This window comes from Acromyrmex echinatior, chromosome 3, assembly GCF_024713525.1.
Source record: "Acromyrmex echinatior isolate Ae372 chromosome 3, ASM2471352v2, whole genome shotgun sequence".
NCBI classification, from domain to species: domain Eukaryota; kingdom Metazoa; phylum Arthropoda; class Insecta; order Hymenoptera; family Formicidae; genus Acromyrmex; species Acromyrmex echinatior.
The window spans coordinates 20,409,058-20,426,196 of record NC_141854.1 but is presented as its reverse complement, the minus strand read 5'-3'; the positions used below and the strand labels follow the sequence as shown (position 1 = coordinate 20,426,196).

General features: G+C 32.4%; 1 protein-coding gene across 2 annotated transcripts; it reads left to right on the top strand.

Annotated features, from left to right (window-relative positions):
* The first annotated feature begins 542 nt into the window (after positions 1–542).
* On the top strand, positions 543–15,625 carry Lmx1a (LIM homeobox transcription factor 1 alpha). 2 transcript variants are annotated; one of them, XM_011056346.2, is made up of 5 exons: positions 3,549–5,066; positions 8,590–9,012; positions 12,612–12,917; positions 13,293–13,391; positions 14,933–15,625. In XM_011056346.2, exons 1-5 carry the CDS (start codon positions 4,949–4,951, stop codon positions 15,187–15,189), a joined length of 1,203 nt encoding a protein of 400 aa, XP_011054648.1. In that variant the 5' UTR covers positions 3,549–4,948; the 3' UTR covers positions 15,190–15,625. The 2 variants fall into 2 exon arrangements, with proteins under 2 accessions (XP_011054649.1, XP_011054648.1); XM_011056347.2 differs by lacking the exon at positions 13,293–13,391 and having other exon boundaries at positions 543–5,066.
* Positions 15,626–17,139: the final 1,514 nt, after the last annotated feature.

The following is a 17,139-nucleotide window of genomic DNA, read 5'->3' as shown; positions in this document are numbered from 1 at the left end:
CGCGGGGAGGCTGGATGACGTCAAGTTTTGGATTCCACTGAGCCCCCCCGAAAAGCGACGATAGCGATTCGATAGCGACCTTTTTCTTTTCTTCTTTGTCGCGACGCGAGGGACATGTGTTATTGTGTACCGCGTAATGATAGCATATTCGAATTTTCTGCGGGAATTGAGATGAATAGAGCTGTAAGATGAGTCGTAATCGCTGTGTAAGAAAGAAATAAGTGTGTGATTTTCATAATTATTCATGTTCTGATGTACACTGTCAGTATTAAAAATCTGTAGTATACGTAACGTGCGTTATAGATTTTTTCGGCATCAGTAGGGTATTATAGTATCGAGATACTGTCAATGAGAATCTATTAAGAAAGTCGGGATTAACAGTTTAATTAGCAACGATAGATACTTTTAAAGGATATTTTATTCAGATATTTTTGCGAGAAGTGTAGATTGAAATATTCCGTCTAGATGTCTATAATATGTTTCTTCATTTTTCTTTGTAAACCCACGCCAGATATTATTGTTTTTTTTTTTTTTTTAATAGCCGTCTATGCTGAACCGTTTTAAAAGATCATTCCTCTTTTAAAATTGTTTGTGTAAAATTGTGGACACATCACACCCACGCAAATGACAAAAGACATGTCTAGAAATTTGTCTCCGCTATCAGTATATATCCTGCATTTTCAGAACATGTGCAAAACAAAGCATTCAAGGCTTTGACATCGTATTGCACCGTACAACATTGCGTAGGCCACCCTTTCTCTGCGTGACCAAAGGGAAGTTGGATGGCCTGTACGGACAGGGATTTTCTCCACAGGATATATAATGCTCGAACCGTATCGGCATAATTACACGGTCGGCGTTAGTGTCACATCCTAAACAATATGCCGAAGAAGGGTGGGGTCTCGGATTGCATACACCTGCAAAGAACCCATATTTCATCTGATGCTGCAGCGACTTTTGTGCTTTCACGTGCCGTGAAATAGTAAGGGTCATTGAGCATCCCTAATTTTTCATTGTCCCGAGAAATAGGACCGGGATCGATAACTGGGTCCTAGATCGAAATTTGGATTACATCTGGAATCACGCGGCTTTAACTCTTAACGCCCGAAGTGTGATAAAAGCTATTGTTCACAGATTAAATTACACAGATTTTTCAAGAGTATGCCGAACTTTGTAAATCACTCGTTTTTCTTTTTTCACTGAAGAGAACCGCAAATTAAATCAAGAAGACTATTGAAACGGCACTGCCGCGTCATAAAAGTTTCTTAACTATATAAATGATACAAAACCTCACCCTATTAAATTATTTTAATACAATTTTGTAACTTTAATTTTATGCGTATTGTCATCTAACGTTAAATAAAATAAAAGAAAATTATTTAAAATTAAATAAATTATTTAAAATAGAAACGAAGAAATTATCATAAAATTACATATAGAAAAGTTTGTATATAATAAAGAAAAAAAATTATTTCTTCTAATATATTCATAAAAGTTGGGGTCTTCAAACTGAGTCATTCTAAAACACTAAAAAACTTCAATTATTTATTATTAAAATAGAATATAGGTAAATTAAGTATACGAATAAAATATAATATAAAATATAGGTAAATAAAATATGAGTAAATAAAGAATTTGGATTTCCTTTAATAAAAATTAAAGTTTTTCAATTTGATTTAATTTACCACTTTACGACTTTTTTCATCTATCAAGTCTAAGGGATCTAAGTAAAGGATCCATCGATCCTACGCGACGTATGGTGACTGTCGCGTACGATTAAGCGAGTCTGAATACTAACTGGGCATCTCTTGGACGGAAAGGGAAAGGGGCTCCCTCGACCTGCACGTGTTTCCCTCGAATATTTTGCATCACCATTACCGCCAACTTGATGCCCCTTTGTATCGTGCACCGGAGGGGCAATGCCGTAGTTTCGTTCCCAACTAGGCGTATCATTGGGGGATTCGTACCGCGCGCAGCACAGGAACAGAGACAAAGAGATCTATATAGGCTTTTATTTGGCAAACATCGCCGATAGACGGCCCGTACAAAGGACGGCATTGTCGCATATTTACGCGGACTGACAAACGGCCAAATACTCAGTGCGCACCGACTTTCGGCGAAAAAATATGTCCGCAGGCAGTCTTGCTCGAAAATGGCATCGGTTATTAGCTGAATCTGCGGGGGTAAAAGCTATATGCGTCGAAAAAAGAGTAGAGGCTGATCGACGGCGAGCGCTACTCAAGCCTACACAAATAGATTTGTGTCAATATAGCGTTTCGATATCTTCTTTTTGGTTTTACAACGTTTTGTCTGTATCATATTTTTCGATAGACTTTTTATGATAAATTGAATAGTCATTAATGAAATAGTTTAAAGACATCTATATTTATATAAAATTATATTATATAAAATTATATTGCTATCGGTGTTCACTAGTGGAAACTTTGTATTGCTCAAATTATCTAGAAATTGAGTTAGCTAAGATTATTAGTTTTGTAATTATTTTTCACTTTTGTGATATTCTTCTTATGATATTCATTTCTTCGATTGGAAGCACTAATGCGCACTAATGTATATTAAAGCCGTTGTACACTGATTTAATTTGAATATAAAAATGAAATGCAAATATTTCGAATTATGAATACATATTTTACCTAATAGTACAATGAAATGTATTGAGTATTTCACGGTTTAATCGATTTCTATGTTTATTTATGAACATATCTTTACATTATTTTGTTACGACAGCTTTAATGTGCACCAGTGCGCACTGGACTGCGTCCAATCGAATTCGCTATTAGAATACTAAATAAACAATTATATTAGATAATCTTTATTCCTCTTTGTTAATTTTTTGGAGTCAAGTGTGGTTTGTTTTTAAACAAAATAAATTAGTATAAATTAAATACATCTTTTTTTATATTAAATAAAGTGTCTTTCAAAACTGTAATATGAATACATAACAACTAAGAAATGAGAGCTTTACTATCAAGCTGGATCTTTAGAGCTTATTGTTAAATAATTCCATATGAATTTATATCCAATCCTGCAAATTGCGCGCCAAGTTTAATTTTGAAACGTAATTCTAACAGAACTATTATATTTTTCACAATAAAATTATTTACAGGTTTTAAAATCCCATATTTATTAGATATCAGATTATGAATATTTTTCTAAGATGCCTATGAGCATTAATATTACTGCTTGTCAATTTAATTTGTGATATTATTACTCTTTTATAGGATCGGATTTTAAGATTGAAGATTATATTCAACACGCAGTTTAAAGAATTATGTATATAAATTCTCAAATTATTTAATCACTAAAAAATCCAGCTTGACCATTTAAAGCTCTCATTTCGTACATCTTTTTTACATAGAAAATTATATGTCGTATTGTTAGATTAATCTTCTGCAATAATATAATTATTTCTATAATATAATATTAAAAATCAGTAATACGTTCTCGATAGTACATACATCAGTTTGATTTTTTATTTTTGACATATATTTTTTATTGTGAGAGATAAATCTCGCTCTTATATTGGCGCCTACAATGACAAAGACGAGATACACATATAGGAGGGTAGAGGAAGCTATTACATTCTATAAGTTTATCTTAAATTGATCTAAATTTTTCTTTTGCATGATTGTTTGTAAAAAACAGAAATGCTGGCGGCACCCAAAATTGATGTCTGGCGAGTTCGTCGAGATACGTCACTGAATCCGGCAATGGTTGGCCGGATATTGATCTCCGCTCATACGTCGCCACCGGTTGAGGACCACTGATGTCGTTTCACCCCACTGCTGCACCAGTTCGCTCTAGCAAGGGCGGTTCCGAGCAACGCCAATCGCGTTTCCACCGTTGGCTTCCACGGGGGTTGAACCCGCCCTCCTCACTTTCGCGTCGATGCCTCGTCTATCTCCAATGACGAAGACGAGACGCACACCTGCACACTCACACAAACGGGACGGTAGAGAAAGCTGTGTGGGGGGATGGGATTTGGGGGATGGGAAGAAAGGATGGAGAGGGGGATGATTTTCGCTGTCGGCAAAGTCAGTGGGTTTCGTCAAAAAAGCGACGGAACTCGCACTGATGACACGTACGAAACCGTCACGTACAGAGTGCGTTCGGTGCTGATAGTGGACGAGTGGATGTGGAAGTGGACGGGGTACAAGTGCGGAAACATTGAGAGCGGTTATCGTCTTCGTGTACAGAATGCGATGCGGTCGTGGTATCTCGCGCCTCGAGGTCGTCCGAGAAGATCGTCGCGTTAAACTCGCACGTCGCAGCCCCGGCAGTTCGTCATGAGACTTGGATGACGTACGGCATTGCCCGTATCGAAAAACTGGTGAGGGCTAAACGTGACGATTCTCCTGCTGTTGCTTTTCGCCGTTGTGTGATCGGAAGAACAAGTATTCTAATCGAAACAAGATCGATATAAAGGGCTAATTTAAACTAGGCCTGAACTGATTTACTGAAGTGTTGAATAGAGAGTTTGTTGTATTTATATATGTATTTAGCGTAAAACGACGCGATATTCTGATTTTTAATGATAAAGTGATATTGAAGAAGCTGAACAGATTTGAAGGATCAATTAGTCGCCAAGACGAGAAACAAGTGAAGTGTGATCTATCGTCGATCTATCATCGAAAAACTTGAATCAAAAGTTTTCATCAGGACTTAAGAGACAACTGAAGATTTTCGAAATAATCAGAAGTCAAGAATAAAAACAGGCAAGAGAAAAAGGAGAGGAAGAGTTTTCTTAAGAAGATAAACTTTTCTTTCTGGGATCTAACCCATGTCTCTATTTGGTCTAAAGACTTTTTATTTGGACATTGTGTGGCCTTCAAGTGTTTAGAATTCCAGCGGAAGCTTGCTGCAAAAACTTTAAGATTCCTTACAGCTCAAAAACTTTCTATCTTCAAAGTTCCAGTGAGAAGACACCATGTTGGAATTTTATCCTCCAGCACCTGGTTCTTTCAATCGTCAAAGCGAACCGGGCCAACCTTTGCCGACGGTTCCGCCTATTCCCTTTCGGTCTTCAACTGATAATAATAATGCAGGTAAGAACAAATTAATAAAACATATAAAAAGTTTGTACTTTCATTCCGCGATATAAACGTTTTTAAATTCCAACCACAAAGATGCTTTAAGAATTCTTTAAAAATCTCTAAATAAGCCCAAGAAGAACAACAAGTCGAACGATAACGTCAAAATGACATCAAAATGAATCGAAAAATGACTGAAAAATGACTTTTAGTGATTATTTTGGAGTCATTTTGACATTATTTTGATATTATAATGACTTGTTGTTCTGGTTGGAAGTTTATACAATATATACGCGACTTCGCAATAGTGGAGACTATTGTTTTAAGAAAATTAAAAAAATAGTAAAGATATGATCGTTCGATGTAAGATTTTTTGGTTCTTCAAAAAAGTAAAACTAAGGGCGATGTTCGTAGTTCTTATACGTCGTCTATAATACGCGGAGTAAGAAGTTACGAGTAAGAAATTGACCAATCACAGATTCAAATGTGAGAAGAATAAATTGTGATTGATTAATTTCTTACTCTTACTTCTTACTCTATGCATTGTAGATGACATTATATCATCTTGTTTGATTGTGGATAGTCTTAATGCGTTTCGAAGTTAACTTTTATCTGGGGCGATATAAAACAAAAAATCGAATAAGAAGCAAAAAGACAAGATGTAAAAAATAGCAAAAAGCAAGAAACAGAAAACAAAATGCACATTGTAAAATAGGCTTAAACGTAACCAGTAGAAAATTTCTATAACGTTGTAAAAACATTTAAATGTTCAGAGAAAGTAATAGGAAAAAGAAAAAGAAACGTTTCATGAATTACCTTACAATATATTATTGTTAAACGTATATTATTGTTAATATATTATACGTATATTATTGTTAAACGTAATCTAAAGTAGGGCATATAAGTGTAATGTAGAAACATGATAGCTATTTTTATTATGCCATAGCATAGTATTTTAATGTTTTCTGCTACAGTTTTTCAAAATCTTCAAAAGCTTCAAAATCTAAGTTTGTGTGTATGTTACTATTATATTAATATTCTGTTTCTTCTGAATTGTATTAGGTGTTGGAATTAATTCGTAGCGTTTTTAATGAAAGAATGTTATTTATTTCACATGAGCATTAAAAAATACATTAATGAAAGTACTTCCCATCACTTGTAAAACGCTACGAATTAATTCCAACACCTAATATTTATACAGACCTTTATTAAATAATATTACCTTCACACATGCACACTATTTCACATGACAAATTAAGAAGTTAGATATGTTATTTATGAGCAGGCAACGTTTGTTTTTGTTTACAAACATTTATTGCAGGGAATGAAAGTAACTCGTTATTTGTAACAAGTTATTTTTTGGTAGCTTTACTGGTAACTACGTTACTTTTTTTTGGTAATTGTAATGGTAACGTATAGTTATATTTTTTTAGTAATGGTAACGAATTTTACAATTACTTTTATCGTTACTTTGCACACGATTGGATACGATTTGATTGGACATTTGCCACTCATAGAGTTTGAAACTAGGAAGTCCTTAGATACTCGTCCGCTGTGATTGATCGATTTCAAAAAAGTAAACAGAAAGGTAACAAAAAATTACTTTCCGTGTAACGATAACTATAACAAATTACTTTTAAAAACCGATAATTAGTAACAGTAACTTTATTTTTTCTACTTTGACAACGAGTAACTATAACTTGTTACTTTTAAAAAATAATTTTCCATTCCTTGTATTTGTGACATATAACATATCAAAAAATAAAATCGAGAATTATTTTATTCCTACACAGAGAGAATTTTCTTTTAAAATTTACTGTAAATTAAGTAATCGTGGGATAACATGGTATTTCAAAAAATTTTACTATGCACTTTAGTAAAATGTAATCACGTATTGTATCTTATATTTTATTGGATAATTAAATTTTACTAAAATGAATGGTAAAATTTTTTTAAATCTGTTCTACGACTATTTAATTTTCAGGGTAAGAGAAAATTCTCTCGAATCATGTCTATATATATATATATATATATATATATTATATATATAAGTTACAAAACATTCTTACTTAGTTCACGAAAAGTTTTAGACATTATTGTATGTCTCATATAGGAACCATCTGAGGATTTTAATTGAGATATTTAGATGTTATATGGAAGTCTTACAATGTGTTTTAACATTGTCTCAAGATTAACCAACGTTTTCATTGTTCATACATTTGTTTAGACTTTATGTTCTGTACAGGAAGATATTGACCAATCACAGTTAAATATGAGAAGAATAATCGACTATGATTGGTTGATTATGGCTTAATCAAAAAACATCTTTTGTGTTTGGAGACTTACGGTTTAAGGCTTAAAGTTTAAGTAATGGTTTATTTAAGTAACAATTTAAAATGTGTATAAAACGACGCAAGCATCTACAATGAGATTTTGAGATGTAAAACTTTGAATTTCAAGCCGTAAGAAATTTATCTGTCAATGATTATTCTCCTCACATTCGACTGTGATTGATCAATTTCTTACTGCTTAAAGTTTAAGTTTAACTCCTTAAAATCTCATTGTAGACGCTGCTTAAATGAAATTCCCTCCAATCATTGAAATGATCATACAGCATCTTGAGAAAATAGAATAAAATAGCATATTTGAGAAAAATAGGAGATCGGATTATGAATATCAGTCTAAAATTTTTATGAACAGTATTACAAATATTATATACGATATAATTGCTAAAAGCAAAGGTTAATCTCACAATATACAATTTATTTCACAATTTATTATATGAGTAGTGTTTATATACTCATACTAGTATTGGCGAAAATATATTGCAAATAAAAATTAACGATATTACCAAGAAGAAATTTGATTCAATAGAAAATTATAAAATAAAAATGTCAACTTAAAAAATTATAATTAATAATACTATAATCGCTGTAGATATATTTTGAAATTGAAGAATCGTGAATTTTATTATCTACTTTGAAAAAGGAGAAACAGATATGTATTCTATATTCAAACTGAAAATGTTGTTTATTTATTATTTATTACCTCTTTATATTACTTAATTCTTTTTTTCAAAGATCATAAAATATATTAATTGTATCATAATGTACGCAAATTTTAAAACTTTTTCTAAAAGTATAATATTACTTTAGCACTAAATTCTCAAAAAATTTACATCATACATCGACTATTACTTGTTTAATAAAATAAAAAATAGATATCAATTTGAAATAGAACTATTAAATATATATTATGTCTACTCTATTTTACGCGTCTTACAAGTAAAAAAAAGGTTAAATTTACGTTGAGAGATATACACGATCGTGTTTCGCGCCAAGTTACGCGCAGCGGAAGCAGTTACAGCAAGGCGGACTATACATCTATCCGCACTACTGCGTTTCTTTTTCTATCTGCTCTCGATATCCAAGTGATAAAAATGATATTCAATTCCGATTTCGATTCCAAGGCATCGCGTTTATGAACAGCAAAATTATTGCAAATATCGTTACAATACGTCGATCATTTGTTCCCGCAGAGCCATCCGTTTCCGTGAAAACGGAGTCCGGCCTCCTTGAGACGATCTGCGCTGGCTGCGGCCGCACCATCGCCGACAAGTACGTGATGCGAGTCGCCGAGAGGAATTATCACGAGGAGTGTCTCTCGTGCACGGCATGCGGCGCGATGCTGTCGCACTCGTGTTTCATACGCGACCTCAAGCTCTACTGCCGTTCCGATTACGAGAGGATCTTCGGAGTGAAGTGCGCGCGATGCATGGAGAAGATCAGCTGCTCGGATCTGGTGATGCGGCCGGTATCCGGCTTGATCTTCCACGTGGAATGTTTCGCGTGTTGCATGTGCGGACAGCCGTTGCCAAGAGGCGCACACTACATCCTTAGGCAGGGTCAGCCGATCTGCAGACGAGACTTCGAACACGAACTGTTTCTAAATAGTCCACAAGGTGAGTGTCGCCTGTTTTATTATATTTTATAGACGTGCGTATATGCGTAATTGCGTCCCATTTGGGTTAAGTTTCGAGTTTTCGCTCGATTCAACCGTTTTGAAAAAAAGCGCACTTAATTCCGGTTATCGTTCTTCTCAGACGTACATGAATAGACTGTGTGTGTGGGTTTTTATTATATATATTTCATAAACATCTATATAAGTGAGAAAAAAGGGATTGATTTAAAGTAGAGAGAGAAAATACTGGGACAATTTTAATTTTAAGTAATAGGAAAGTAATTTGAAGTGATCACTTTGTTATTAAATATAAATAAATTATAAACAGTTTTTTTTAATATAAATTTGGTTTGCGGTATACATAATGAGATATATACAAACAGTAGCATAAATAAGAATGTAAATATTCGATGTTACAGCCTAGTAGAAATTGCCCTAATTGAAGGGAGATAGTAGATTGCATTAAAAATAATTGTTTATCGAGAATTTTTTAAGAAAAAGGTAATAAATCAAATAAAATGTTAAATATAATATAATACATCTATATTATACATCTATATTAAAAAATTTTTTTATACAAATTTATTATAAATATTGTTAATCGGGGCGAATCACGCTTATCAAAACGTACATTAGTCATCGTATAAGCATTTCATAAGATGTTCTGAAAGCAAAAGTGTTTTGCGAATCTTAAAGAAGAAATTTAAATTTTGTCTTCCTATAGAACTGTTTTTGTTTTATTTATTTTTTTGTATTTATTGTTGTATTTCTTTTTAATGGCATAAGTAAGAAAGCGATTTTTGCCTGAGACTATGTTTGTCAATAAAAAAACTAGACATCTTTAAGAAAAATCCTACATGGAGAATAAGATTAAATAATAAAAAAAAGGTTATGAAATTTTAACCAGATCAATTAAACAGTTTTGATATCATGAATATTGATTTTGAAAATACTGTTTTGAAAAAAACACGTTTAAACTTTTAACTATGAATATCTTAAACAATTAGTACTTACTATTTCTCAGCTATTTCTGATATATAGCTCGTTTTTCTTCTCAGAAAGAAATGAGGAATGATTTTTATTTTGAAACATATTTTCTAACAACATTAAACTAGGAATCTCATAGAACATCTCTAACAATCTAACATTTAATAGAAGCCATATTAGTGTATTATAACGAAGTCCCGCAACATATAACATTCTACAACTTTGTTAATTTTTACTGGATTTGATTTACATATACATATAGACTTATTTAAGAAAATACAAAAACGAAAAATTAACTTTTTCTAATTTTCAACCTACGATCTTCCTTTAAAGAACTCAATATATGTATTGACGATGTATGCACGGAACGTAATAATTATTTTTCTCGTACAACAGAGACACCGTTCTTACGTGAAATATGTATCATGAATGAATACTGGCATGAATGAAAGTGTGTAATGTGCGTATCATGTTGCATGAAATAACATGTTTATTTCTATACGAAATCACAATCTCTATTTTCATCCTCTCGTTGATAGAAGCATTAACTGATACTACAATTGAGCGACTCTGCGAAAGGCTTATTGTTATAGTTAAGTAAATATCTCGGCGTAATTTACTCGTGCAGAATAAACTGAAAGGATGAGATCTAACGTTTCTTATACCTATATATATATATACATATATTGTTTTCTGTGACAAAACAAACTGCTCATTATCTTTCGTATCGTCTTGTTTCGATTTAAACGCGTATCAATCGACGTGCCGTTTCCAACGTCAAATTATAATGAATTGGGAATTGAGATTGGCGAGTGATACGAGCTTTTGGCCGCGAAATAATTTCACAAAGCCTCCCCTGGACCATTACCGCGGAATGCTTGAAAATACACCGAATAACAATAAAATGAAAAACCGTTGAGAAACGCATTGTACATACCTTGTTGCATTGTTCGCAGGTTGTACTACAATCTAAAGACATCCAAAGTAAAAATCTACAGGAATTTCGAAACAGGGCTCTTCCTTTTCAAGGTAATTACATTTAAATCAAGCGATAAATGATCGAAAACTATATCGTGTGGACGCGTATTCCGCGACATCCTGAAACTAGACATCGTTGAATTCGCCAATCCTTCCTCGCATATAATCGAAATATCGTGATAATATATAATACAATATATCTTGTTACCAAAAGAGATGTGGAATTTATTCCACGGCGTTTATCCGACCGATATCTCGACATAAATTTATAGCACGCGTTTCGAGATATTTTATGTGTTATCGATGACGATAGAAAATGATAAAAGAGCAGTTTGTGAGCCACCATTTCTGTGTATATTCCTTTTTCTTTCTCTCTCTCTCTCTCTCTCTCTCTTTATATTACGCATATGAAACATGAATTCAAGAAATCGCACATTAACAGGGAAACATTGAAAAAGATCTCGATAAAAATTTTAAAATAAATCTAAAAATTTTCACGAGGCAATGAAGCATTGGAAATAAATTTTTTAAAATTATATCAGTATCGTGCAAATATTTCAGCCGCGTCGGTTTTAATTGTTCGCGCTTTTATTAACAATGAATGATCCGCGATTTATCAGCGATCTCGCTCAATGATTTGATCGACAATTCCACTATTCGCCCCGTATTCCCACGGAGCGAAACAATTTTTAACAATGGAATTCCCAGAGTTCTTGAAATATTCGTGCGGAAAATGGAATCCGCCGCGCGCGTATAGCCGGTGCGTTTGTTCGCGGCCGACATGTTGCCGCGCCGCGGTACATATGTTGCACGGTAGGCGTGGCCTGTGCTTTGTCGGATCACTGTCTGATCGAAACCACCCGTATCTACTGCTCGACTTCGACCACTGCCTCTTGCGTCTCACGATCAATCCGTCGCACGGAGGTCACGAAATCACGAAATTCGAAACGCGAACACTGTTTCCACGATAATAATTTATTCGCTCTTATATTATTCTCCATCCTCTTTCGTCGTTTAATGTTATCGTGCAATAAACTTTTGTATCATAGTTTAATAATAGAGATCTATTCTTTTTAGCTGAATTTCTTACGCAATTCTCTGTTTCTCTCCAATGTGGAAGAAAAAAGATGAACTGTGCAAGAAATTCAACTAAAAAGAGCAAGCCTTTCATTAATTTTTTGTCAAAAACAGATGTTTTGTCAAAATAAATTTTAAAAAATATTTATATATAATATATGATAAAAAAATAACAGAATATATGTACAAATGATAATATGTTTCGGTGACATTAAAAATTATAAATAAATAAGAAATTAATGTCTCCTAAAATAAAAAAAAAAGATAAAGACATCTAGGCGAATAACGCTCGCTTTCTATTAATTCAATTTCCTTATTATTTGTTATTAAAAATGATAAAGAGAAACGTATTATTTTGTACATATTATTTAATTCTGTTGATATTCTTTATTTATTTATTTGTTTGTTGCTGTTAGATGTGTGTGAATGTGTGGGGTGTTGATATTGAAAAGTAGACACTTGAAATAGTTGAAATAAATAAAAGATTGACACGAAATAAGAGGAGAGCGACGCTGTACATATAAAATATTTATAAATATAAATGAATCGTATTGCTAGATGATGACTTATTGGACGAGAATCGACCACGGGATGGCCGTCGGGGTCCGAAACGGCCGCGGACGATTCTTACGTCGGCACAGCGACGTCAATTCAAGGCGTCTTTTGAGGTGTCTCCGAAGCCTTGCAGGAAAGTTCGCGAAGCACTCGCTAAGGACACTGGCCTCAGCGTGCGCGTGGTTCAAGTGTGGTTCCAGAATCAGCGCGCGAAGATGAAGAAACTTCAACGGAAGGCCAAAACGGAGCCCGGATCCGATAAAGAGCCAAAGGAGGAGCGAAGGACGGAAAGTCCACACAGCGATCACAGTAAGTGGCCTTTTTCATCTTATTAGCTCAGAAACTCTATCGAGAATTCAAGCGCTATTTTTTAATTCTATGCATGACTACTCCTGAATTCCTGATCCTGAAATATTTTTTTGAATCTGAAAGTGAAATTTCGAAAACATTATTGTTTCTGTACATTACTTTCATTTTCTGATTAATAAATTTTCATACGATTTTCGTCATATTTTATTACATTATTCGAATTAGTTATTCGAATTATTTTTTAAAAATCAAGTAATGTCTCGAGAATAGAGGAAAAACACGCGAATCGATGAACTTCGCGAATTTGCGAAGACTGGTTAATGGGGCTTTGGTAAACGAATGAGTTCAATGTCAATTGTCTAATCTCGTTCGCAGGTCATTACTTGAACGCCCTGAACATGCGCGATGGGGAATCTTCTAGCTTCCCCTCAGCCACCCAACCGCTCAACCCCAATAACCCGTACTCGCCCGACGGTAAGTCTTTACTCACCGTAGAAACTCATTTGCGCACCGGTGTCACAGACGGTATATGCGTAACGCGTTTGCGTCTCGACAATTGTTTACAAGGTATCCCAGAACGTGTGTGATATTTTTGAGAGCAGACATTCTGCGGTTGATTCGTAATAGACTCTTTCACTAACTTTTTATGGAAACGTAAAAATTTATGAATTATAGTTGGTGCAACATTTTATATTTATTAAAAATGCTCTTTTAAATCTCTTTTAAATCTCCAAATTATCTTATTATAATAATTAAAAATAAATTTAGAAATATAGTCGGTCAAATTTTTATTAACAAAAAATTAATTGCAGATTGTAATTGACATATATTTTCTCTGTTACCTCTCATATTTTTGATGATTAATTACAATATAATGACAATGTTCAAAAGGTGAATGAATAAAATTGATTAAATACGTTGTTAAAAATATGAAATGAAAGTAGTGGAAATGTATGTCAATTGCATTCCACAGCTAATTTTTTTCTGATAAAAATGTGGCAAAATTATTTTACGTTTTTTTGTTTATTTTTACATTTATCATAACATATTTAGGAGCATAAATTGAATATATTAAAAATGCTGTAATAATTGTACCTCGATAACGTTTCTATAAAAAGTTTCTATTAGGCAAAATTTTTTTGCTTCAATTTTTTTTTTAATCAAAGATAGATGCTCGGATATATCTATACATTTTTTTAGAACATCCAACAATGTCATGTGCTCACTCAAATTCGAACCGAATATTTTTAGTTTCTATATAGAGAACGACGATTCCTTTTTATATCTCGAGTCTGCAATTTTTAATAGTTTTTTCGATACAATCAAATCTGTTATTTAATATCCAACTATTGGATATAAAGGAATTTATTCTATTTCTCTCATCCAGCAACAGATATATAGTTTATTGTATTAGACAATATTTTTTTAGTTTGTCTTAAAGTATGTCGAAAATAATTTTATTTCGTATTGTATGAAACATTTATCATAAAAATTAATAACTTGAACCATTAACACTTTAAAATAGGAAACTTATTTTGATAGTTAGGCTATTTTTCATAAATTAGACTACTTTTTATAAGTTGATGAAACTATTAACGCTTTAAAATTGAAAATCGAATTTTGGAAGAAACCCAAATTTGAAATTTAGATCACTTTTAAGGTAAGCACCTTATATATAGAAATCATTTTTCTTAAAAACAATGACAGAGAAAAATATAAAGAAATAATTAATACGTCATGTAAATAAATTCAGTCAAAGTATAGATACTATAGATAGAGTTGATCAAAGTTTATGTAAATTTCTTTATTCTCCCGCAATACATTCTGCATTGTATTATATGCACTGATTTTGTATTATATGCACAAATCTGCGGGTAAAATTTAGAAATATTTTCATTGTTGCAACTTGCATGCCATTCAGCGACATACAACATCTCGGAATGAGATACCATTGCATCTCGTTGAAGTACCATGGTACTTTGCGAGAAACGACGAAATGCATCCTTTTTTTTCAGACGCGTACCCAGGTCACTCGGGAGAGAGCTTCTGTAGCAGCGATCTGTCCCTGGACGGTACGGACGGCGGCTTCGACATCGGCGAGAATGATGGCGGCGGCGCGGACGGTAGTCATCAGGGTGCCTCGCATTCCCATCATGGCTCATCATCGCACGACACCCCGTCGCTGTCGCAGAGTCTGCACGCGGCCATCAACAATCCCATCGACAAACTGTTCATGATGCAAAGTAGTTACTTCAGCGGCGATCACGCGTAATCCAAGTTTCCCTCTTTCTTCCTCTCTCTATCTTCCTCCCTCTGTCACTGTCTCTCTGGAATTCGTCGCTTATTTCTTGTAGCCTTCATCCTCTTTTGCGTCCTTTTACCCGTTTTATGAAGCGACTTGCTTTGTCAACGAGGAAGCCGACGTAGCATTATTATTCAATTTTCCGTGTTGAAATGATTGTGATTAGTTTGTCGAATTTAGACTCTTTTTTTCTACGCTGGTCGCTGCTAATCTGATCTAGCCGATGTTGTAAAAATTTTATTTTACTTTTATTTTTACAGTGATTTTTTTCTAGATAACTTAATGTATTTTTAACCTTTGAATTTGCGATATCGATGATTCTCCAAAAATATTTGCTTTTCTCTCTGTTTCAGATACAAAAATCTGTATTTATCCTCTGTGTGTAATAAATGCATATTCATAAAAACTTTACGAAAAAAAATTATTAAAAATTTTCCTTATAATCATGTTTTTCACTCCAAAGAACTGACAAAGAACATCAAATGCATTAAAACTAACATTGTGTTAATATAGATTTTATTTCTGCGAACATTTCATGATTTCAACAGTTTGGTTGCAGAAAAATTATTACAATAAAAAACTTTTTCCTGTGCAAAATAAATAAACGGGTTAAAAATATAAAATAAAAGAAGATAAAATAGAAAAATGAATATGATAGAAGAAATAATTAAAACAATACTTGTAATTTTTTAAACAAAATTGGTATCTATATATATATTACCTATATATTATGTATCTATACGTACATATTACCTATATTATTTATACTGTCAATTTTTAAAAATACTTAAAATTTTTTTAACAAACTACCTAGATAAATCTATCAATATTTCTTCGTTATTAATATATGTATAGTAGTACAATAAAATTAATAGATAATAATCATAACAATAAAGTCGATATTTATAGAAACTATATATATATAAATTTTTCAAGATTTTCTTTATCGTTTATATCTAATTTTATTTATATTTAATTTATATTTATAATTTATTAATATTCATACCTCATAACTTATTTCTTATTTTTTATTTAATTAATAAAATTAATTTATTTTTTAATAATTTGAAAAATTTCTGTATAGAGAAAAGAAAGATATGTTATCATGAAAACATATTCAAGAAATTTCAGAAAATATGCAAGAAAAAAATATGCTATAAAGCATCTACTATTATATATGTTTCTATTTTTTTTTTAATAATAAAATTGTACACTGATAGAAAAAAAGTTGCTGCTTCAAAAAAATATTAGTTGCCTCGACTAAATGCAGCATGGGTTATCAAGCAAATATTTATTGATTCAAACAAATAATACATTGACATGACTAACATATATTTTTTAATACATCGTGAACGTATATTTTTTATTTAAATATATAAATACTTGAACTAAATAATTACTACGAACTAATTTAATTAATAATTTTTTTTCTTAGTCTACGTATTAAACTTCATTCAATTGTACATATTCAAAATTTTTTTCTATTTTAAGTCTCATAATTTATTTAGTATATATATATATATATTATCATACAATATTATATAATATTATTGTACGTATAGAATATTAAATGAAAAGATTCTACAGTAATTAAAGCACTTTTTTTATCTCTTTGATGTACTTTCAAAAACAAAATTGTATAAATATTCCTCTTTACACAGCTAGCACCAAATGACCTCCGAGTGATCTTGACCTTGACCCTCAAAAAGATCAAGGTCATTGACCTTTTACGTCGCGCTCGTAATTCATTAAAAAATTATTAATGAAAACGATTTTATGAATAATAAGTAATTTTCGAACATATGGTACATGTTTCAGCAATATGAGTTTTGCTCCACGTAAGTTGATGTTTGTACGTTAGGAATTTGAGAATAATAATATTGTGAAAAAGAAACACATTTATAAAGAAACACATTTATT